General features: G+C 44.4%; 2 protein-coding genes across 14 annotated transcripts; one reads left to right on the plus strand and one right to left on the minus strand.

Annotated features, from left to right (window-relative positions):
* Positions 1-271: 271 nt before the first annotated feature.
* cpx (synaptic transmission protein complexin) lies at positions 272-24,063 on the minus strand. Of its 13 annotated transcripts, none has more exons than XM_070282164.1 (7): positions 23,957-24,063; positions 21,325-21,502; positions 19,514-19,671; positions 16,268-16,279; positions 8,395-8,552; positions 7,961-8,093; positions 272-547 (listed from the first exon to the last, which is right to left on the minus strand). In XM_070282164.1, exons 3-7 carry the CDS (start codon positions 19,566-19,568, stop codon positions 486-488), a joined length of 420 nt encoding a protein of 139 aa, XP_070138265.1. In that variant the 5' UTR covers positions 19,569-19,671; positions 21,325-21,502; positions 23,957-24,063; the 3' UTR covers positions 272-485. The 13 variants fall into 13 exon arrangements, with proteins under 13 accessions (XP_070138265.1, XP_017101939.1, XP_070138264.1 ...); XM_070282163.1 differs by lacking the exons at positions 272-547; positions 23,957-24,063 and adding exons at positions 1,647-3,280; positions 22,392-22,470; XM_017246442.3 differs by lacking the exon at positions 272-547 and adding an exon at positions 5,612-5,896 and having other exon boundaries at positions 23,957-24,062.
* Nepl11 (Neprilysin-like 11) lies at positions 8,906-11,259 on the plus strand. Its single transcript, XM_017246441.3, has 2 exons — positions 8,906-10,020; positions 10,074-11,259. Exons 1-2 carry the CDS (start codon positions 9,120-9,122, stop codon positions 10,988-10,990), a joined length of 1,818 nt encoding a protein of 605 aa, XP_017101930.2. The 5' UTR covers positions 8,906-9,119; the 3' UTR covers positions 10,991-11,259.
* Positions 24,064-25,293: the final 1,230 nt, after the last annotated feature.

Here is a 25,293-nt window from a genome sequence, read left to right on the forward strand (position 1 = left end):
CTAAATCACCTAGTTAAAACTACCTTTTAAATATCCAACATTTGCAAACGTGCTAATTCTAAAATGCGGTTCCTCACACTTGGGTCTGGATCTCACAATGAGGCGGTAAAGAGACCACTAAAATTGTCATATAGTTCGAGTAATACAATATAGGCAATGCGGCTAATTGGATATGGGCGAGTTCGTATCTGAGGATCGTCTTACAAATACCTAGTTTAGCTGCTGGAAAGGCTGCAACGCCGCGACATGTCCTTCGCGGATCAGGAGCTGGCAGGTAATGCACGTGGAAGGGCCGAACAGAGCACTTGGGGGCTTGGGGCTGGTAGAAGGCGTCGTCGTTTTTTTGTAGAGTAGTTCTTTCCCACCAACACACCACATGTCCTCCGGGTCTTGGCATTTCCCTGACCAGTGGACACCTTGTGCGATATCTGAAACCGAAACCGAATCGTCGTATGACTCGCGCCTTGATATCTTTTCGGACTTGTTCAGAACAAGTTCCTCAGTGGACAACTCTTAAAAGCATCACTAAGACGTTTTTTCAACTTGGCTGAAAGTACAAACAGAGCGAAATCAGTTAAGGTGCACAAAACCAAAAAGTTTAAATTGGAAAACTGCCTACGAAATCGAAATGTTAAGTTGCATAAACCAAAAAACGAATAGCAGAAAAAAAACTTATAGAAATGAAAGGGTAGTTGCTTGGCAGTTTCATTGTTTTCACCCTCAGAGTGACAGCGTAAATAGAATATACTCCCTAAGGGATTGGTTTTGTTTGCTTATTGTTTCAAATTGCTGTGGTCATTAACTTTTTCGACAATGGAACTTTTGAAAGTAATTTTTTTCGTGGCTGGATAGCTGGTTAGCTAGGTGGGTGTTATGGCTGGTGTGAGATTGTGGATGTGGCGTGGGGTGGGGTGGTGGCATGAAGTATGGGCACGAAATTGACTGGCTAAGCCATTATGTTACCTACCTGTACCTGTCCGAGCGGTCGATGGACCCGGTTACACAACAGAAATGGTACACAGCTTAAAAAAATATCGTTCAAATGTAAATAGGTACTTACTCGACCGACCTCCTTTGCGCCACTCACCTAGGAAGTCACCTAGGAACAGATGCCACTCACCTAGGAACGCTGCTGGTTACAGGATATGGGCTTATTCTAGGTCACCTATTCTTACAGTGCCTTTGGCGATGCAAAAGGTGTTAAGATACTGAAACGTAGGGGCTTTTCTCCTCCCCTTATCTTAGGATATAGCTTGTGAAATCGCCCTTGGCGGACACACAGGCTCTCGCCGAGATTCGTAAGGATAAACATACACATGTATATAGAGGCGGTTGGATACAGACAAAGACTTTGGGGAAGGATAATAGAGAAAGTTTAGGGAAATAGAGGAAGAGTAAGAGGCAGATAGAGAGATAGAGAGAGAAGGTCGACATGTACACATAGATAGAAAAACATATAGACTAACGGTCATGCCAAATGAAGTTCACTATACGTATCAGATATTAGATATCAGGCAGGTAAAGAGTCGGCAGTGTACTTGGGGAGAAATATATGTTTTCGGTGGGATTTAGTGTGTGACGATAATACGGCAATAAAAGGCTATAACCTCGAGATAATGTCCGGCTAGGAATAAAAACCAAATGTATTGTTGTGTTTTCTCATATATATTTATACATATATATATATTTTTTTATTATACCTTCTATTGTTTTGTTTGCTTTTAATTAAATGTTCAAAGTAACAATATAATTAATCAACTATTAACGCTTTTCTTAATTTTTGGTTTTGTTTATTCATTTGTTGTGTATAGAACGTCTTTCACATCTAATAATGACTTGAATGGTAATTTTCCAACATTATTATTTATCATTTTTGTCTGTTGTTTCTCTATTAAATTCATTTCCCTATTAAGTTACACATATACATATTTATATATATAGATAATAATGTTTAATCATCCGTGATTTGTGAACTGTCTGATATACATATAATTACATTATCATAACTATAATATTAACGTTAACACAATATTATCAAACAGAAATCAAAAATAAATCGGCTGAACCATTTAACATTTTCAACATTTATGATTACGTTAAAAACTTGGTTATGATTGAATAATATGTTTATTTTTGTTTGTTTTTTTTTTTTTTGTTTTATTCATTTATTTTTCGTTTCAATATATAATAAACAATTAAAGTGACATTGAAATCACATAAGTATCTGAGAGAAAAACGCAATGGATATAGTAGTAGAATCTAGGTAAACATTTTCTAATCGTATTTAGAAAGCCATTAATAGTTTCGAGTTTCGAAAAGAGCATAGCTAATTGTTAGAGACATCTGTATCTGTATCGGTTCAGTAACAGGAGTGCGATGGGAACAAGAAAGCTAGTATTAGTTAGGGGGTAGTAGGCTCCTTTCCCCGTGGTAGAACCACATGGTCATCCTGGTTTATCATCAACTAATCTCTACTCATGGTCTAGTCGTTTCAGCCACGTTAAGGCATTCATTCATTAGTTCGATCGTTCCTAACTTTGTATGGAGCGAGGGGCACTAGAGGATTGCTTCAGTAGATTGACAGAGAGAGGTGTTGAGCCTTGTGGCTTTATTGCTGTCTTACCAATATAATTTTTGTGTGAAGAAGTAAGAAAAAAAAAACATAGAATCCCGCTTAAAGTTAGACAGGAAAGTAAGTGAGAGCACGGCTCGAAAGGATAGTTAGAGATGGGTGTTAAACATCATCCTCGTCATCCTTGATGTACAATGTACACGAATGTTGCATCTGACATGGTTGCTATTTCGTTTGGTGTGTCGACTATTAATGCAAATTGTAGATACATTTCTATGGTATTACTTGGATCTGTAAATTTATGTATTTAACCATTTACAACACCATACATCTATTTGAATGCTCGTGTTTAGTGTGGGTGGATGTCTGTAAACTTATGAGTGGTTATTATAGCCATAAAAAACGAATTCACAACGTTCAGAAGTATGAAGTAGTCATTCTCAAATAGAGACGATCTATATATATATTTTGTTTGATGCCGTTTTTGATCATTTCACTATTTGCTTGGCTTCTATAGTACTTTGATAGTATAGTTCATATCGTATATTACATAGCTAGTCACTTCTGTAGATTGGATGTACTGGATGTTGTTGATGTTGTTCTTGTACTGGCTGTAGGCGTTTACTTGTGCTGTTGTTCTGCTTGTACTTGATGTTGTTGTTGTTGTTATTGATGATATATCATTTGTAAAACACCGAGAATACATGTCTGAGAGAGACCATCAAGTTGTAGTTGTGAAGATTTTGGTAGAGTAGTTGTCGTTGTTGATGTTATTTTTAGTTGAGATTGTAGTTAGTTGTTTCGTGTTGTTGTTGCAAATGTTGTTCAGGTTGTTGTTTTTTTATCAGATATAAGATTTTTTGAGGCAGAGTAGAAGTGGCGCAGATTAAAGATTTAAAGACAGTGTCGAAATCAAAAGAAGAGAAAGAGAGAAAGACACCAGAGAAAGAGAGAGAGAGAGAGATATTTATATATATATATAGAATGCAGTGTATTTAAAACATTTAGTCATATAAGTACAAATAGTTGGTAGTTGTATGCGTTTCTCGACAAACAGAAAATAATGACGAGTGGTGATATATTTAGGAATAGCTCTATCCGGTCATCCGGAGCTCGAATGTCCTTCCCGACAACCCTCCAGTCTGGGGCTATAGTGGGAAGGACATTATATGTTGTCCATGTATGTGGTTAAGAATGATATATTATGGTATTGGAATGTCTGTATAGCTACATTGATAACACGTCCCCGAGCCGTTCTCGTCACAAATCGGATTGAAACTGAAATCTTTGGCTGGCCATGCTACATCAAGACCGAAATCACTTCTTCGAAACCTCTGGGAAATATTGTTTTGCGGATTTAGGAACGAGGACGGCTCGATTTCATGAATGTCCATCCATGCGCAAGTCCATCCTTGTACGGCACTAACTCGGCCCCTTGAGTGCAGCAGGGATGCGTGGTAGAAGACGACAGCATGTAGGAGGTGTATGGATTTGGATTCCCACCCATCAGACTTTGTGAAGGGTATTCGGTATTCGGTGAAGAGTACTTATTTACACGTGTCGTATGCTTAATGTCTTTGTTTCTTGATAGCCGATTAGCATGCATGTTACTTGTTCTGAATCTGAATCGGAATCTGAGTCTAAAATTGATTTGGATTTAGCGTCTGATTGGTTTAGCTCTAGTTTCTGGGGTTTCTTTTGGGGTTTCTGGGTTCTCGGGTCAGAGGCCAGTGTGTGCGTTTATCGGTGAAATATGTATGCTAAATGTATCACAGCAATATGCTCTAGAACTGCCTAGCGTCTCTTAAAAGCTATTGTCCTTGTCTAAATGGCTACAGCTAGTATATTATCCTTTAGTATATTGTTTCACAATATATTTCCTACCGAATGGGCGTTGCCTAACCAAAACAAAAAACCAAATGGTAAATGAACCAACTGAAAGTCCTTGAATGTCCTTGATTATATATTTAAGAAATAGTGGGGGTATACATAGATTGGGGTACAGGTAGGTATATTAGATAGAGTTAGTTTTCTGGTTTTTACTTACATTTCAGAAGAATCAACCGGAGAGATCGGTAACTATCTCAAAGAGTTAGAAATACTCAATTGTGGTGTATGTTGTATGTTGTTTGTACAGGAAAGAAACAAAATGTAACAGCTGTTAAAGATGAATTTCTCAAAAACTTTCAAAAACAAACTGACTGAAATTGTTTTGTAATTTTTGTTTTCGTATTTCGTATATTGTTGCTTTTTCTGGCTTCTGGAAGTGCGATTTGCCGATCGAGAACCGGCAATAATAATTTTACGTATCTGCGTCAGTTCGTTTGCAAGTGTAGTCATTTAGTCGTGGTTAAATTCATGAAAATGTACATTATATACATAACGGGTATATATAATAATCTGAATGAAAATTACAACGTATTCGCCGATTTAATTCATAATCTTTCCATACTCATACACACTTAAGTATATGAATTTAAAGTCCAAAGTGATTTCAGCAATGTATTTTCGACGGTTCGACATGATTCAGCAACCTCCTCTGTCGCACCATTCGCTTATTTATTTATTTTAATTAATTTTTTTTTTTTGCTTTTTTTGTCTTTTGTTTTTATATATTTATTTTCATTCGCTTTATTTCATTTATTTATTTCGATTTGGCATCGAATGTCATCGTGCCGTTTCGATGGTTTCATTATTTATTTTTTTGTCATTATATTTGTTATGTTATCAACTAAACAACGATTATGTATTGTATATTGGGGTTGAGTATATTACATTATCATCGAAGCAAAGTGATTTGAATATTAGTAAAGGCTTTTACTATCTTTGGTTTTTAAATAATTTGGTTTATTCTTTAGCTACTTTAAAATTCATTAGGAGTTCACCGTCCTGTTCGCATTTTCATTCCGGATCTCTATTACTTTATTTATCGCATATGGCTTTCGTCGATTTTGGTATTTAAAATATTGGGATCATAATAGGATTAAATTCCGAATTTGTTTCAAATTATTGCTGTCGCGTTAAGGGCTAATTTTACGCATTTATTGTTTAGCTTTTTAAAGTTTATTCTTTTTCTGTTTTTTTTGGGGAAGGGGCTTCCATGGGGATAACGTAACAGTTATACGTGTTATCATAACAAATTCAATTATTTAGAGAAGAATTAAAACAATTTCCTTTTATGGGCTCAATGCTATTATTATTATGGAATTTGTATTATATATGTTTCTCTTTTATTTTGTTGACTGACATATCACTGCATGACACATTTTCCCTCTATTTGAGTTTTTAGCTCATTTACTTGCGTTTCTATTTGATTTTTCAGTTCTGTAAAAGAAATTGAGTATGGAAACAGCAATAAATAAGCATATTTTGTAGAGTAGACTACAAATGTTAAATATGTTAACTGGTATGTATATGTATTTATGGTTGCTCATGTACTGTAACTTGTCTACTGTGTCGGTAACTGTGTGGTTAAAATAGTATATTTTATTTGGGAGGTAATTCGTAGTTGTAGATTCTAGATCACTAGCGCGCAGTCAGGAAAGCCATGATGCCTTCAAAAGTCTAATTTGATTTGAATTATTCTTAAAAATAACAAAATAAAAAGATATTAACGTATATTTAAAGAAAAAAAAAAGAATTTCTTGGGGATCAGTCGTTGTTTGTTCAGTTCTTTAGGATAGTGTGTCAAAATAGAAGATTCGAGCTTAGATTTAATGAAATAGTTATAGTTGAAAATAGATAGGGATAGTAATGACAAGACTTGGTGATTCGGTGCTGGAGAAATACACATACATATGCAGTATACATGTCGTATATATATTTCACAATTGTCGATCAGTGTAAAATACATATAGCACACATATAGAAGGAAAGTAAGGAAAGTAAACGAGAGGGAAAAAGTTTTGTATTGGTTTCTAGTCCAATATTCGTTGATCGTTTAGTTTTATATTTTTAGTTGACAGTTCGGTTACATTTATATTGTTATGAGTGTTGCGTTTCAAAATGCAGTTTAGCACACAAGCTGTTTAAGTGTTTATTTTAATATATATATATATAATATATTATATAATGAAAGTAAAGGTGCAGTGGGTGAGTTGGATGTTGTTAAAATAAACGTGGAAAATCATTTGAAACGTAATCTAAGGACCCCAGTACTACCTCCTGATTTGCTTACTTCAAGACTAATTTTGAATTTGAAAATAATCCTTACTATTTTTTGGTTTGTTTTTTAAAGAGTTGGGTTTTTCCTATCATATATTTATACATTTTTTTATACAGAGTGAGTATTATAGAGAAGAAGAGATTGTTTTTCTGTTGGTGGTGAAGTTAGTAGAGTAGTTCATGAATACAAAGGTATTACATATAGATTACCACACAAAGAAATCATACGGCTTTACGAATAATCGCACTTACCTTAGACTAATTAATTAAATGACATGAAACCTAAGCAGTAGGTCTGCTAACACAATTAATCGAATTAGTTTTAGCCCAGAATTCATTTCAAATAAAATATTTACAAACAAAAACGGTGACCTTAGGGGCACAAGTGCTTTTGGGAGGTCGATTTGGGAGCCTTTCAGATTCCTCCCCTCAATCGACATCCCAAGACACACATAGTAATCCATAACTTACAATAATAGAAAACTTAATCAAAATTAATGTGAAAATGGAGTGCACGCTGGTTAAAAAAGTAGATATTTTGCAGATAGAGAGTTCATATTCATCGTTGCATTTCAGTTGACGGTTAAATCTTAAACACATGTGATATGACAGATTGTAGTTAAGGTTTAGCTTTAGAGTTGGGTTTAGATTTAAAGTTAGTACAGTTTAGCATAGGTTAGAGCTTACTTATTACACGCACAGGAAACAGAGAACATAGTATAGAGTTTAGAGTTTAGAGTTCAGAGTAGAGATAGAGATAGATAGATTAGATGGATAGATAGCGTTGGTTAGTAGCTGTTGTTCATAGAGTTAGATTAGATAGATCGATTGCACTTATTGGTAAATAGAAAATACACACAGATGCACAAACATAAACACAGTTACTACTTTCGAGCGCCGTTGAGTATTTAGCTGGGTTTAGTTATTGGGTTTAGTTTCTTGGTTCTTGTAGGTTTTTGGTTGTTGGTCAAAATTATGTATTTTGGTATTGTCTGGACTCGACGGCCAGAGGGCCTATCTTTTTATTAATTGTAGAAAATCAGTAGTGGGAGAACGAAATAATAGAGTAACCTAAATCAAAACACAGTTACACAGAGTATCTACCGGGTCCGAACCCCAGGATCGGGGAGCGGCCCGTTTGGTGAGTTGGATTAGCAGTAGATAGATGCCAGTAGCTGAGCGAAAGGTTAACGGCAATCAACGGGCACAACAACGACCACTTACTTGTAAAATCGTCGAGCTCCTCCTGCTCCGCTTCGGCGGCGAGCTCCTCGGGCGTCTTCTTTTTCCTCATCAGGGGATTGGGCTCCTCCTGGGGAGCAGCCTCGACGATTTCCTCCTTCTTCTTGATGTTGTACTAAAGGTGTGCAAAGGGTTAAGATCATCAGGTCAGATTGGTAGGATTAGATCTTAGATTTTGTCTTAAAGTCTAACACTTTTTGGGCAATCCCTTAGTCGTTGTCTCGCTCCTTTGTAATTCAATCTGACTCCGTTAGGGAGTCGCTCGTTAAAAGGACTCCCTACTAGAGTCAATTTGAACTGCGCCAGGAAGTGGTTGGTGGGTTGGTGGAAGGCCGCATCTCAGTACCCTTTTCAGGACATTTTCTCACTTTATTCACTTTATGTTGGCCACTTACGAGCCATCAGCGAGCACTCACCTTGTCGCGAATGTCTTGCCTCATCTTTTCGCGTTCCTCCTCCATCTTCCGGTGCTTCTCCTTGCGCCGCTCCTCGGCCTCGCGGATAGCTTCCTGGCGCTCCCTCTCCTCCTCCTCTGCCTTTTCCTTGTCGTCGCCATCGTCACCGCCATCACCTCCTACGGCGCCTGTGTGTGAGGAATGTGAGGGAATGAAAGTGGTTAGCAAAGAGTCATTATCTGGCTACGCTTCGGAATCATATGAGAATTGATTGAGGTCATTAGGGTTCTCGCGGAGAACTCCTAAAAGTTTCCAGGCTTTTCCGATAAGGAGTTCAACTTGATATTCAATTAAAATCGGCCGTGACCAATTTTGGTTCTCTCCCGATGTCCAATGCCCGGCATTTTGACACATTTGATTGCCCGACCCCGCGTTCACCTTATCTGGCGGCGGGTTATCTCTCCGCCAGTTTCATTCTCTTTGCCACTGACATGGTAAACTATTGGGAACGCGATTAGTTGGGATTGCGGCTTGGCAGCGACCGTCTCAGCAGCTCAGTGCCTCAGTTCGTAAAGAGGAGTGGGCGGACCTAGTTTTCCGGAAGTCTGTCGTCGCATTAGCAGTGACCTTTACTCAGCCGACCTCAAAAGGCCACAAACGAGCCCAAGACTAAGGCCAACTAAGGCTCAAAAAAGTGGCTCACTCATTTCGCGTCGGGTCGCCGAAGAGGCAGCAGTGCAGCGGAAATGATTTTGCCAGCTCTAGCCATCCTTTGGGTGGTAGGCATCGTGCGCGGCCAGAATGGCACAGCCCAGATAGAGAATGAGCTACTGCACTTCTCCTACAAGCTCGAACAGTACCTGGACACTGGCAGGCAGCCGTGCCAGGACTTTTACGGATATGTGTGCTCGCGAAGCGCCAACCTCAGCCAGTCGGGTCGCCAGCGCTTCCAAAGCTTCCTTAAGGGAGCCGACGACAACCAGCTCATGGACATGGAGCTCCAGCTGGTTAACCTTTTTAAGTCCTGCGAAACAGGACGTGGCGGGGATGCGCTCAAGGGATCGCAGCTCTACAGGATGAGCGGAGGCTGGCCCGTTCTGGAGGCAGCAAAGACAGAAGGAGGCCCGCAGCGCCTCAGCAATCAGACTCTGAGCTGGCTGGGGCTATTGGGACTCTTCCACGAGGTAGGAGCGCCCTATTTCTTCGAGACGGTGGTCACCATGCAGTCGAACAAGCGGGTGGTGGTGCTCCAGCCGGACACGACGCGACGGCATACCTTGCGGAAGTTCGAGCAGCGAGTCAGTGAGGTCCTGAAGAGCTTCGGCATCGAACAGAGCCGCGCTCATGTGGCCGCCCTAGAGGTGCTCAGCCTGGAGCGGGCAAGGCGTGACATAGTCAAGGCCGACCACATCGAGGACCAGGTGCAGTTCAGCTACGGTAACTTCAAGCGGAGTGCTTTCGGAAACGCCTCCCTCGCTAGACTCGACTGGGACGTCTACTTCCGGAAGCTGCTGGGCGGCAAGACGCCTCAGGCAACGGACACAATTGTGGTGAAGCAGCTGCCCCGACTGGTGGAGTACTTTGTGCTTCTTCAGAACACCAGCATGCATCGGCTGCTTAACTGGATTTGGACGGATTATCTGATGGGTGAGTGCAAGGAATACTATTTAAAATATATGCTAAAGATTCAAGTTTCGCAGACATTGTGGACACCGACTGCCACCAGCTGGCGGAGACCTACGCCGGAGACATTTACGCCCATGTAGTGCAACGAGTAACGGCCGACAGGGCGGGGCTTGCCCAGATGTACGCCTCTCTGGGAAAAGCCTACTCCGAGCAGCTAGTGGGAAGCGTGTGGATCGACGAAATATCCCAGGTTAGCTCGAAGCAGTTCCTCGGACAACTCATGCACTTGACCCTCAATGGGGACGAGCGCCTGGACGCCGCCTACCGCGAGATACTACTGGGACGACGCAGTTTTTACCGGAATCTGGAGAAGCTCCGCCGCTTCCAGCGGCACCGCCCTCCAGTCTCGCAGGCCAACAAGGACCTACGCGAGTTCGCCCAGGTGTTTCCCACGGTAAACGCCCTACTGGGTCGCCAGAACCTGAGTACCCCGCTTAATTACCTCCTGCTTGGGGAGTACTTCTCGAGGAGCCTCCTAGCCGCGGGCAGCAACAGTCGCACCCCAGGCGCCTGGCGGAGCTCCGACTCAGAGGGTCGCTTCAACGCCTTTCACGAATGCGTAGCGGGAGCTGGAGGAGCCCATGCCGACCAGGTTAACACTAATGATTTGCTCCTGGGATTACTCGCCCAACGACAGGCCCTGCGCAGCTACCGTCAGTGGCTAGGACAACCCACTCGGACTACTCTCCAGACAAGGATCGACTCATTACTAGCCGTCGGGCGGCTAAAGACGTCCCTGCAGAAGCTATACTTTGTGGGCAGCCTGATCGTTGACTGCCGGTCCGACCAGGGGGTCCTCCAGCAGGAGCGGAAACGTCAGCTGACACACGCCATCTTGCGCAACTCGCGCGAGTTCGGCGAGGCCTTTCAATGCCGACCTGGCGATGCCCTCCATCCGCTGCAACAGCAGCAGCGCTGCAATCCCCTCTAGGCCTGGTTAATTGTAAGCTTTTCGGACAACTTCGGTCGGACCTTGACATTTTTGCGGGGCGGCCGTTGGCTGTGTTGAGGGGTGTGTGTTAAAAATCGATACGCGGGCCCTGCAACCATGCAATCACATGGTCGCCCCAATCAATTGATTTTTCTCGGCCCAGTTGCAGTGGGCCAGGCTAGCATATGCTTACGAATAGGTTACGTACGAGAGAGCACATGAGGCGAAAAAAACAGAACGAAATAAACGGATTTTCTTTCAAAGACTTACATGGAAGCGTTTCGGAAAGATTGTGTTTGTAGAATTGCGTTTAAGTTGATGTTGTTAGAGTGGGTTTTGGTTGTAGTTTTTGGATTGTAGAAGAGTGTTGCAGATAGAGAGAAGACGAAATCAAAATTTTGACCAGTCTGGCAGACTCGAGTCTGGCTCAAATCTGGCTGTTTTGGACTTGAAAGCATACCAATGAAATTCATTTGATTTCGGGGCGCCCTCGGCAGTTACTGCTATCTGTCCGTGCTCGGGCTTTCCGGACTCCGATGCGGGCAAGTGGATGGTTGCAACCGTTGTCGCAGCCGACGCTGACACTACTGGCTACTGGCCATTCTCGTTGCAGCGGCCTCAGCCGGGAGCACCCTGTGCCCCCCTCGTGGCTTTCTGCCGCAGTCGCAGTTGCCGCGATGCTGCTGCTGCCGGTGATGGCTGCCGTGTCTGGGTTGCCATGGCTATCCGAATCGATTCCAGCGCTGGCCACGAAGTGCAGTGCGAACGCGACCACGAGCACGCACGAACTGAACGCAGGAAGTCGTCCTTTTCGGAGGAGGACTCGAAATCGGAAGTCGATGCAGAATCTGAAGCTGGAGATGGAGCGCAGCTTGGGACTTTAGCCGCAGGAGTGCGAACTTGGAGTAGGAGTACTGGCAGTAGTTGCCTGTCCTTTTATGTCCTGCCGCCGCAGTCGGAAGCAGCGGCAGCAGCGACGTCAGCGCCGCTGGACCAATTTGAGTTTTTGGAGCTCCACCACGCGCCTGCGCAGGTCCCCACGGGCATTGAGTCGGATTCTGGCTCTGATTGCTAACACTGATTCCCTGATAAGGGCAGCAGGACGTCGCTGTCGCCATCGCCGCCCCCGTCGACTGAGGCAGTGGCAGAGGCAGCGTCTGTGGCGTTTACGTCAGCTGCTCTGCCTCGATTAATGGCGCAAACGCACAAACTCCCAGCTCCGAGCTCCCAGTGGAGGACGAGGGATGACCACACTTTGACGCCTCTCCGGTCCTCTCTTTCTGCGCAAAAGGCAACGCACATTAAATTGAATTTATAGTCATCAATTTGGCGAATAGCTTTGTGAATGAACTTTTTAGGGTGACTGTGACTTGATTTGCAGAACCATTTATTGTTTTCATAAATTAGTCAAAGTATTTTATAATAAAAATTGATTTCCGAAAATGGTGTCAAATGGCTGACAGGGCGACAGGCAGGGCCTGTGGCAGGAGCTGGGGCAGTGGCAGTGCCAGTGGCCGGAGCTGAGACTTCAGTAGCCAAAGTGCACCCGCTTTTATGGGACTTTTGTAATTTGCTTTATGAACTTTATGAACTCCCTCCTACTGTTGGTCGTTCCTTTTATTATTTTTTTTTTTGTATGGCAGGACATACGTGCCTGGCATGTCCTTACATACATACATAACTTGGCCCGCAAACTGGATAACGAAAGCCCTTTAACAATCGACTTTCCAGTCGCAGATTCAAGATGGGACCCGAGTAAGTGCACAACTCAATTAAAAACTAATCAAGCCTATTGTAATGCAATTATCAGGCCAACATAATTAACACCGCTTGAGCAAGACGCACTTCTTCTTGTCCGGCATTCTTAGTATTTCTTCGGAGTCCTTCTCGTCCTTTTGCCGCCTCAGCACCCACTAATGGAAATGGGCAACCCGTTACGGCTCTGCGTCCCGGCCAGTAATAGGATGGGAGTCCTTTAAGGCTGCGGAATCTTTCAATTTGCATGAAAAATGCTCCTGACAGCCAAAAAAAAGAAAAGAAACGAAAAAAAAAAGGGAAAAGAAAATCTGCTTCGGCTGTCCGAACAAATTGGTTGTTGGTTCTTGGGGTTTCTTTCCTTCATTCATTTCATCATCCTGCTGCTTCCTTTGCCGTTAAAAGCTTTACTTTTCGCTGCGTGTCATGGCCAAAATGAGGGTACTTAATACCTTTCTGCCACAGGGGACTGGGGATGAGAGCTGCGGGATGAGCACGCAGCACGGCCGAGAAGGAGTAGTCCTGCCCCGCACCCACAATACATCACAAAGTGTTTGGCAGAAGTCATAAGTCTGATATACGAGCCGCAGCCCACGGATAAGCCCTAGAGTGTGTTTTATTGCTTAAACTGCTATTTTGAATACCAACACGTCAGCGGAACCCGATGCGGATGCCAAGTCAGGCCAGGCCAGGCCCGGCCCAAAAGTAGAACTAAGGGGCCAGCGTAATTGTCTTATCCCCAGCCATAAGTCTAAGGATGCGGATGCGGATGCTCGCTGGGTGACATTTATTCGACTTAATACATGCTTGCCCAAGGAATACGACATTAGAGTTCCATTTCCATTTTTATTGTGCTAGCGGTCGTCCACATTCACATCCACATCCACATCCATATCCAGATACATTTGTGCATGGAAATGGAGAGGAAGCTGCTCTCATTTGTGTCAAGTGTTCTATGCCCCCTGGTTCCGGCCCGAGGCAGCGTAATTTTTTGCTTCCTCCTCCACAAGGAGTTGGTGAAAAGGCACGAACAGCAAATTATTTTCTTGCTTAATCCGGTTCAAGCCCGCTGAACTTGGCTGGGCCCAGTACGCATCTGGGTCAAAGGCCAGGCACGGGGAAGGAGGCTGCTGGGTGCCTGGGTGGCTGGGTGTGAGTACGTGAGCCTTCTAAGGAACTCCCGGCTTAGCAGCACGCACTCCCCAATATTTTCATTGTCATAGATGCTTATATGAACACTACCATATTCCATTCGTAATTACATTTTGAGAGACTCAAAGAGGCCGCACTCGTATGTCCTTTGGGGAGGGGCGGCAGGACGACCCAAGAAGCAGTCAAAGGAGCAGTGCTGACATAATTGCAAGTGTTGAAATTATGTCGACACTTTGTCTTTGAATGCTCTCGGTTCTGTGCTCTGTGTTCTATTTTGACTGACTTGTCTTGCGGCTCTCGAGGCACGGAACTAGCATTCCGTCTGGCTTTTCTTGGCAACGGAAGCGCCGAAGGAGCTGCGAGCGAGGGAACAGGACGGGCAGGACATCCCGTTGACATTTCGCAGGCTGCACACGACTTTTCTTATAGCGGCAGCAATTAGTTTTGCCCCGTAAATAGAAAATCCACCCAACCATCCATTTCCATTTCCACTTTCATTTCCCAGCTCCCTTGTTCCCTATCCCTGGTCCCTGGTTCTTACTCCCTGATCCTTTTCCATTATCCTGGTCTCATCCCTTTGCCGGGAATGCGATGACATGCCAGTAAATGCGAAAATTTATCAAAAATGCTGCACAACTGCGCATCATGTGCGGTCGAAAGCCGAGCCGAGTGCATGCAAATATTTAAGCCTCTGTTCGGCAGGGTATTCGAGGAATTTTTCATATACATAATTTATTCCAGACTCATGACAGTCCCGTTGAAGCCCCCGTCTCTGTGCGGCCCATTTATGACTTTCGGACAGGCCGCAACGCGTGAATTACCACATCATACTCGGCGAGGACTTTGTGGACAAAGTTATTTCAAAAATTGATCGATGTACTTGTGTCCTGAGGCATTCAAGTCCTGCGTCCTGCTAACAAGGAATTGAATCCTGGGAGGTAAGCAGTTAGTGGCGCACGTGCTTCAGACAATTGAAATATTGCCGACATGAGCAATATTTGCCTGATTTACATGGGTGGCTGGGGAGGGGACACCGGAATACCAAAGGACACCGGACGACACCCACAGCTGTTCTCGGAGAGCTGTCCTCTGCACGAAGGAATGTGTCGCAGTCGTCATATGTGTCAAAATGTCTGCTTATCGGGACGGATATGTGTACGGGTGTACTGGTCTACTAGAGTGTGGTGTTTCGAGGGGGGAAAAAGGACCTCCTTTTTCATGGGACCCAGCACTTGTGCTGCTGACAGATTCAACTGGCGAATATCGAGCGGCTTTTTCTGGTTGTATGTACATCGGGCAATAGACTCCCGGACTTAAAGTGTGTCATCGTGTGGAGTATCGTGGGCTTGATTGCTATACTTTATAGATATACTTTATTCTTATACTTTACCTCATTGTAAATTCGTAGTATATTGGTTGAGTTGTAGTTGAGTTGTAGTTAGAGTAGTAGTTATAGTAGAATAGTAGAAGATGTAAGTAGTTTTGTAGTTAGTATGGTTCCATATTTGTTTAAGTAGTACAGGCAGTAGAAGAAGTAGTTCGATAGTAGAGTAGTAGTAGTAGTAGTAGTAGAAGAAGTAGAAGTAGATAAAGAAGCATTTTAAAGAAAACTTTTTTGGCAGAAAGAAAAAGTTTGAATGGAACGTTATAAACAGTATACTTTGTACCAAACCAAATCAATCAAAAACCAATAATTGTTAGTCTTGGTGAGTAACGTATTAATGTCGTAAAGAACCCAACTAAATCGATAAAACAAACTCAAGGCAATGCTAACTATGCGCAGTTCGAATAAAAATGTTTTTCCAACTGGCATTGTGGTGTTCGAATATAGGGCGTGTTTTTTAATTCGTGTTTTATTTTTGCGTCGAATTCGAATCGAATTTGCTGCCGAATCGAATAATGAATGAAGGCTCTTTTAGTTCGCATTTGCGGCACGCTGCACTCTGCCCCAAAAACTTTATCTGAACTGAACAGCTCTCGGAAGTAAGTTCGGGTAGATATCGTTAAGATACTTTTCAAATATACTTGGGTATCTTTCAGGAGGCGTGCAATTGCAGCGTGGCAAACTATTTAATTGTGAGATACATTTCGAGGCATCTTTGCCAATTTCGAATCATGACGCTAATTTTGCGGCTGATGCTGAAGCAGAGACTGACTTTGAATTTGAATTTCACTTTTTTTTTTGGCCACTAATACCGTCTGATACGGCTTCTAGGTGGGAATGGATGCCTAATGGGTGGGGGTGGTTGATGCTACAATACTATGTATGTAGTTGCAACGGCGTCAGCACCAACACTAAGTCAAACGAGATATAAGGATGCACGAAGTAAAATGTAAAAATACGATAAGTTGAGAAAGTTGAGAAATTACCGCCTGCAGCATCTGTCGAGCGTGTTGTGGTCGGGGGAGTAGAGGAAAAGTTCCATTAATATTTCACTCTCTATTGGGATTAGTTGCGACGCTTGTGAATTGCGATTTGAGTTGCAAGTTGCGAGTTGCGAGTGGCAAGTGGCGAGTTTGGATGTGAGTATATAATAAGCAGTGCCACCACTGCGGATGAGTGTGAGCATTGGTGGGCATATAATAAGTGGCATAATCATAGAAGTTGGCTAAGAGAAAAAGTCGCTAGGAGATGGTTAAGTAGGGGGTCTTAATGGGGGTATGTCGCCCTACAAAGTGGTAGCTGTACCAGTTGCCGGATGGACAAATCCTGGCCAGTCACTTTGCAGGAGCGTAGCAGGATCTTTTGGTTCGTTCGGGGTGCATGGAGCGAAGGCGGACATGGACGTGGGTGTGGCATTCATGTAAATATACGAGAGTACGAAATAAAGAGCAGAAAGACGGCGAGGGTTGGTAGAACAGGAAGAAATCGTAATAGAAGAAATTGAATTGTGTTTTCTGTATGTTTTTTATCGGGGAGATGGCAGCTGTTCATTGTGTGGCTTTTGTTGTTCGTGTTCTTGTTGTTTCTGTTGCTTTTGTTGTTGGAGTCTGTGTATGGCATTGTTGGGTACACTGCAGTGGGTGGTTAGGACCGGGTGTAGGCGTGGGTGTGATAGGATAGGAGGGTCTGGTGGGTGGGGTCTGTTGGGGTCTGGAGAGGAAAAGTCTGTAGATTGCTGTGCACTTGGGAGTCGTTTTTGTGTATTTGGGCTCGGTGTGTTTGTCAAGCTCTTATGTTTGTGTGTTTTACAATGAGGTAAAGTTCGGCTGTGAAGGCATTGGAGGAATGAAAAATATTCTTTATTTTTTTATTATTTTTTTTTTCCTATTTGGGGATACTTTTTCTGAGGACGAGTCAGTGTTGCATGATCCATGAGTGTACTTAGCTTAAATAAATTACGATAACTCTTGATCTACGTTAGGAAGTTTGGTGTGTGTGTTGTTTTGATTAAATCTGAGCAAGGATAAGATGATCTAGGAGTAATCACGGACGCGAAAGGTTAATATTAGCTTAGTTTCAAAGAGCTGAGCTCCAGGTATCGGGTATTGATATTCGGGTTGAGGTTTATGTGCGGGTGCATAGCTCGGGTCGATTATAATATGCGTTGTTTCAAAACTTAGGATTTTTCGATAAAACTATGGTATTGGTGCAATGCTAAGCTTAGAAAAAGAATATTTTTTTTAGTTTATTAAAAGCCTTTCTTGCAGTTTCAATCTTGAACGGCCGTTGGGGTAACTATTCAAAAATTTCAATCATGCTAGTATTGCCAATAAAATAAAATCTCAAATCCCATTCAAAACTGAAACAGAATCAGTGAACTGTAAACAAAGTGTGCTTTTTTATAATGCTTCTTTACTAGATATTATTATTGTATTAGATATTATTCATAAATGTTATTTTGATGTATTATCGTTAATGTATATGGACTAGTTGTGTTAGTAACTTACGGACAAAGGTTAAAAGTTAAATCAGTAGAGATTCTTGCACGAACGCTTACCTGAAAAGAAAGATATTATCAGTAATTATGGTATAGGATTTGTAAGATTGGTTTTGTAGATAAAACTAATGACATAATAGCCCTATGAGGAAAACAATTATTTGGCAATAAAATACTCCATTTCCGGGCCATACTTTATGCGTAAGCTCTTAACCCTTTAAGGACATAGTCTTTGAAACACTTCCTTGTACTCCCCCATGAAAGTCCAACAAATCTGTAAGCGGATACAACAAATCCATAACTTATCCTTACGTAAGACAGGCAATAGTAATAAAGGCTAACGCGAGCTCAAATAAATTGTCTGATTGCGAGCGCAATGGTTGACAATGGAAACGCATTAGCTGGCTTCATATCCTGCCTGCCAGCCCACTCCCTTTTCACTCCCAGACCCCTATCCTTCACCTCGAAAAGTCCGGAATAGAGCCGCAATCTATAGCCGGGGAGTGCTGGAAGAAAACACGGTCTGTGATAATTGACAAGCGGAAACGAAGCTCAGAAATTGCTGAACAATTCTGCGTGCCAGCCAAGAAATCACCCCGTCCGTGGCTTTTATGGGGATATTTTATTTCATTTTCATCACACTGCCGCACTTTTATGGCGAACTTTAAGAGGCCGCTTTCCTGCCTCATTGGGCGCCAAAAGTGCCAGCCTCCTTTCTCAGAGTCCGAATCGGAAGGCATATCTTTGTGAGACATTCTCGGAATCGGCACGCGTATGAATATGCACTTATGTACGTACACTAAGTCCTCCACTAAATTCGGATTATTTAATTCGGTTTTTCTGGTTTTACGGCCATGCTAATAGCGTTTCCGTGTACACGCCTGCCAAACCTGACAGCCTAATGGCCGACTGTACTAACCACAATTTGGGCGAGAGCCTCAGCTGTCAGCCAGCCCAAGTTCCGGCTCGACTTTGGGGCAGGCAAGTGTGGCAAATTCCGCATCAATCTACACAATTAAGTGTATCAATTTTCCTGGAACCACTTCCCTGCGCATTCGTGCAGAATTTTTTCGTTTCGATAAGCGACTCGTTGCTCGGTAATGTGCCCCCGAACTGCTGCATCCTTCTGTTAGGAGCATTGAGGGATGGTTTCTTGAATTCTTGGAGGGGCACTTGCAGTTCGCTTGCAAATTGAACAGAAGGGGCTGCCACCGCGTCAGCCAACTTGGTAAATATAGGAGCATTATGTCACAGAAGGCACCGCTGCCATTTACATGGAGCTACTGGGATGAGGGAACTGGGAAACTAAGGACCATGATGGGTTCGTTCGCATGTTGTCGGCTGATAAGCATTTTAACTTAAATATTCCCGCCCTCATCTGGGCGCCTTTCTGAAAGCATTCAATGATTTTCCGAGCGATTGCACAGCCGCTGATTAAACAGCAGCAGCAGCCACAATGGGAACCCAATGACATTACCTAATGCCCAGGCAGCAGGGCGGGGCTTGGAGCTGGGGCTGGGACTGGGGCTGGGGTCTGATATATATCTAAAAGCATTGGCCACTTTCATGTGTTTAATTTTATTTTGTGTTGCTGCGCAGCAGCTTGAGAGTGAATTATGTATGCCCCTGGGTCCTGGCAAGGACTACACATATTGATCGGGTGCCAAAAATAAAATGCCCAGGGTTGATACCTCGATTCGATACTGGGTGGGACCTGCTCTGGTCGGGGACTTACCTTTAACGGCGCTTAATTGGTTTCCAACCATTTGCTTGGCTATGAAGGCCGCCATCTTTAAGCTTTAAGTCTCTTCACGGGCGTGGCACCTAGTGAGGTCCTTCTAGTGAGTCCTGCGGATCTTGCGGCAATGCAATCGCGGTCCGAGCTGACCTTTCCTGTAAGCAAAGAGAAAAGGACAAATTAAAATGTCGTGTATGGCAGGATGGAAGGACGAAGAAGATTCGACAAGCTGCCCTGTCACCTGCCCGGGCCTGATACCATAAGCCGCTTAGCTTAAATGCCTTTGGTCGTCAGACTCCCCGAAGAGTCGGTACGGTTCGTCCTTGTTGAGACAATTCTTTTCGAGTCCCGACTCGTTTCAAGTCTCATCAATTGCAGCTGCGACTCTGCCCCGTCCCGTGGTGGTGGTGTACTTAATTCGGGGAAATCTAATATCTCTGGCTGGGCCCTCTAGTACAATAATGCCGTAATGAATGTGGGCACGAAGCCTCCCGGCCAAAAATTTTCAATTTTATTATTGCCTCCGGCTGGGGAAGCAGCAACAGCAGCATCACCAGCTCCGGTTACTGGCTCAGACTCCGACTCCGGCTTCGAATTCGAATCCGGCTCTCTGGCCGAACATCCTCTTGCCGCTGGCCTTGTCTCTGCCTGGGTCTGTCTGTGTGCTTTGTATGTAACCATGTATTAATATTTGCGCAAATTGGGCTAACGAACTTAAGCTGAAGGCGGCAACTTGCTTTCCGACTATCTGCGCAAATTAAAACAACACCAGCAAACGAGCAACGAAATTAGATTGACATAAAAAGCATTTACGAGAAGGACGAGCCAAAGGACGAGGCAGGACCGTAGTCCGTATTTTGTTGCTGACTTGTGCGCTCTTTCCTCCATCCTCCGGCCAGCCCCCATTTTCGGTCTAAGCTAATGAATTAAGCTGATGCTGCAGAGTCCTTTCCCGCTGGCAGTCCTTTCGTCAGTCCACTCAGTCAGCATAGGACAGACAGTTGAATTGTTTATTGGCCAGAGCATTTACATTTTGGAAAATTCACTTTAATCTCCACCAGCCGCCTGGCAGAGAAAATTAGGCAAGGAAACGGGTTTTCTACGCTCCAGTAGGAACGCTCGGGCTCGGGCAGGAAGAGCATGCCTGACTTAATATATGTAAATAGAAGCGAAAATTTATGGCATTCGTGCTTAGAATTTTATGGTCAGGTGGGCCAAGGTGTGGTCCCCTGAACAGAACAGCCCGACAAGAACAAGATCCGTTCGTCCCCTATCCGCTTTCCCCTTTACAAACAAACGCCGCTCGGCTGTGGCCTGGCTATCCAATTACGTTTGAAGTTTTCTAATACAGGAACCAGTATGAAAGCCAAAGCCAATAAACACGCAAATAAGCTGCGTTCGGTTCGGTATTCGGTATAGTATTGTTGCCTGACTCTAACCGGACCATACCCCTTCCATAGCCACATTCTGGCCAGGAATAGGGTCAGCGAGTACACTACAAAGAGGACTAAGCAACAATATTAAGTATCCGCCGTGTTGGCTGCAACCTGGAAAAGTAAGCGTCAAAGAAGAAGGTCCCCCAAACGAAATCTCGCTGCTCTTTAGGAATTTGAAGGATTTATAATAGCACCGCAGCTTTGAGCGCGTCAAAATGTGGACAAAAATGTGCAAGCTGCGAGAAAGTTTGCACAAACATTTAACGTGAAATGCGTAAAAGTTTGGAGCATACTTGTCGCATTCTTTGGACACTTTTCTGATAGGTTGGGCCCTGGGACTTTGGACTTCAGACCTGAGTGAGACTCACTTACCTGGGCTCCGTTCAGCAAATATTCCTTTTCAGATGGCCACCGATGGCTGTGTGTGAGTGGGCTGGGCTGTCAGTGTTTTTGTTGTTGAAGTAGCAAAGTTGGAGAAATGGCTGGCGTTGAAGTGTTTTTGTTTTAAAGAAATCCGCAGAGGAGAGCGAGCATTAGACGGACAGGGTTTCTGAAAGGCAAAGAGCAGAGGCAGAAGACTCATGAGAACCATATCGATTGCAGATTCGTGCATGATAGATATATTCTGTTCGGCGCCCCGATAACTAAACTCGAATGGCGCTTAATTTAAAAATATGGGACCCATACACGCTTCCTCTTCCTCTTCCGCTCCCGCTACCGTTCCCTCTTCCCCAAGAGGCGCATTGTGTTACTGTTATTTGTTATTGTGTTTGTGTTTGGGTTTGTGTTTCTGTTGTTGTTGTGTTGTCGCTGGCTTTTGTTGCTTTTATCGATATTTCTTTATTAGGGTTTCTTTTATGGGAGCGTGCACGTAAGTGCCCATTATGGCGCTGGATGGGTAGGCCGGAGGGAGGTCGAGGGTGGCATCGGGGGGTCGGAAACAAACAAAAATTTTACGTAACACGCGCAGCAAACAAATTCGATTGAGTGTTGTTGGGCCCCGACAGCTTATATGCATCTTTCAGAACGGCGTAGTCTTTTTGGCCGAATTCCATTTTTTTCGCACCTATTACATAAAGCACTCAGTTTACTGGTCGCGTAATTGAATTAGCTCGACAGATTCTGCTGCTTATAATTAAATTAGTTTTTCAGACCAGAGGGCGGCCATTGCGTCTCGGACTGGGGTTTTATGTTTCCGTTTTTAACCAGTTTTTTGTTTGAATAACTACTATAAGAAGGCGAATATGCAAAGAGACCGTTATGTACACGTTTACTCGCTCAACTCCGCACTCGCTTTCCACTGTGTGTGTGTGTGTGTTTGTGTATGGCAGTGTGTGAGTGTGTAGGGCCCAGGGTGTACGGGTGTGTGTGTGCTTAATACTTTTTGGTTTTCCACTTTACACCTAGACCGTCGCCATGTTTCATTCGGCGCTTCTTACTTCATGCTATGTTCGCACTCTTCTGGACGCCACTGCCGAGTTCCCTACATGGAAGACTTGGGGCTCGACTGGGGGCTGCTGCGGCGCACACAGCGCAAGCAGCGGCAGCGACGGCAACGGCAGCCGAAGCAGCAGCCGACGTCGACAGCGGCAGCAGCCACCGTCGGCCCCCCAGCGCCCCTAAAATCCAATAAAGAATCCACGAAGCTTGCCCCAGTCCCAGCTGGCCTGGGTCTGAGTGCTTTTTTGCCGTTTTCTGAGTAAAAACGAGCGGAAAAGCCGAGCGAGCTCTTGCCGCCCTGCTTTCTCCCATGATGGAAGATGGAACTTCCACTCAAGCCGCTAAAGGCTGAACGGACATGGAGCTCTGCCTTTATGTAATGCCAGTTGGCTTTCTGCCTTTCGGTTCTACTAATAATCTATTTTTTGCGCTGCTACTTTTTGTCTATTACATAATTTGGCTCCCCTCGTCATCTCCTCGGCTTCAATTATTCTCGCGACTCACTCGCTGGCTCACTCCCTCTCTCCTTTTCTCCTTTCGTCCCTGGCAGTCGCACTCGAGCACCCGAGCCTCTCTCTTTCTCCCTATCTTGACTTTTTGACTTTGAAATCCAGCAGCGATGTATTGCCTACTTCTGTGGGCCGACGCCTGCGCCCTGCCGATACGATGGTATTGATTCGTATTCGGATTCGGACTCGGATTGGGATTCGGATGATTCGGGTCTTGTGATTTTTGCAAAAGGCCAAACGCTGCTGATAACGCTCCAGCCGCCTGAGCCTGTTATCGCCTTTGTTCCATTGCTAACGAGTTGTGGAAGCCGTTACCCTCCACCCTCTCACCCCGTCACACTATCAGGCGCATCCGCTATCAGCCGCCCTGTCCTTTGTTCGCATGTCAGTTGCCATTTCGGTGTGGTGTATGAGTTTGCATATGTAGTGGCGGGGAGCAGCCACAGCCACAGCTCAGGAAGCCCGCAGCTTGAGAGGAGGAAATTGGCAAGTTCTGGCCACGTCCGCCGGCGGCTAGTGCGCGGCATTTGGCCGTGGCCACTGCAACAGAGACTAGAGCAGAGCTCCAGATTTCTAATTAGTGCTACACAAGTCCATCCTCGCCAAAGGCCACTGGACAGGACTTGACTGGATTGTTTTCCACTCAATCAATTATAGTTTTCGCAGCAGACAGGGGCTGGCAGCACGCTCGCCCCCTTATCAGGATGTGTCTCCTCCACTCTGGTTTATATACCAATCAATTATATTTCAGCCAACGAGAGCTGCAGTGTGCGATTTAACTTTTTCGCCACAAATTGCTTATTACTTCTGGCTTGGCTTGGCTTGGCTCCCTGCTTAAGTCACGTCACGTCCTGGTCTCCAGGGCATTGCAGTCCACTTTGCTGACGGCTGACGGGTGGCAGATGGCGGCTGATGGGGTGGTGTTTTTCGCCTTTAAGAGGCTTGGAGGGGGAGTGTGGGTGCTGGGGACGGAGTCTACCCGGAGACAGAGTGTCTTTGATGGCACAAAGAAAGTGTGATTGCGAGTTCCAATCCACTGACGCTGGCGGCCTTACCTACAACCGTCGAAGGCACAGTTAAACTACAAATATTCCGTGTATTTCCCACTTGGCGCACTCGCGCGGCACAACAGCGACATTACACTGACTGAGAGCTCCACGACGACGTATACATACCGAAAAAGTTGTCGCTGCCGCCGTCGCTGCCCCAGAATCTGGCTCTGCCACTGCCACAGTCGTTGCTTTTGGCCGAAAACTACACGAAATTGCCGAAAAAGGACGAAATGGGGAATATGCCAAAATGTAGGCAATGTAAAATGTTTTAGCCATGCGAGAGAGACAGAGAGAGAGGTAGGGAGAAAGAGCGCGCTCGAGCCAGAGCACCCTCTCTCGCTTTCCTGAGCTCTTCCGCTGCTGCTGCTTCTGTCAGTTTTGACAGCTGACCCCCAAAACAAGGCGAAAGCTTGCCCACCGAAAGCTCCCAGCTAATAACAAACTTTCCCCCCGCCCCGCTCCACCAGACCGGGCAAGAAGGGGCACCATCCATATGCTTACATAAGCCTAGCAGCTTCCGTGGTCCGATAAACAAATTGCTTTATGGCCAGATTCGGATACGGAACCGGTGACAGGTTAGCGTTCGCTAATTTCTGTTGGGGGAGCCGTGTGTGGGTGCGTCGGCGCTTTTATGGCGACGTTCCGCCAGCAACGACGCACCAGCCGGAAGATGTCGAGTGTTAGCGGGGCCCTGATAACGTCGACTTGTTTACCTGAGCCTCCAGGATATGTCTCCCTTCCTGCTAGGCGTAGGCGTGCAGGCTCCGCCTTCAGAGGCAGGAATGTGGAACTGTTCGGGAAACAAATTCCTGAGGGTGTGTGCGTGCGAGGGACGTATAAGTAATTTATATAAATTATTTAATTAAGGGGTCACGCCACCCTGAAATTTTCAAAACATCGATTTTTTTTTTTTTTACTTAATTTAAAATAATATATTCTTACGCGTATTTTAAGACGTCCCCGAAGACAATATCTTGATAATTATGGAAGTTATGCTTATTTGAAGTCGGCACGGCAGGAGGTCACCTAAGACACTTCTTTTTCTTCTTTTGCGTTTTTCTCGAAACCACTTTTTTCAAGACGGTGGGCATGATAACGCAAAAACTGTTCAACCGATTGACTTGAAATTTGAAACACATCTTCTTACATGGATTTTCCACAGAGTGACGTAGGATTTTTTCGATCCAATGGATAGAAATTTTTTTATGCAATTTTTAGTACGACATTTTTTGCCCAAAACATTGAGTCAAGTTTTGAAGTGCTCTCATTTGCGTAATTTTTTTTTTTTTCTAAAACGGCTACGTCACTCTGTTCCAAATTTATCACTTTTTAAAAAAAAT

This window comes from Drosophila bipectinata, chromosome 3R (genome assembly GCF_030179905.1).
Source record: "Drosophila bipectinata strain 14024-0381.07 chromosome 3R, DbipHiC1v2, whole genome shotgun sequence".
Classification (NCBI taxonomy): domain Eukaryota; kingdom Metazoa; phylum Arthropoda; class Insecta; order Diptera; family Drosophilidae; genus Drosophila; species Drosophila bipectinata.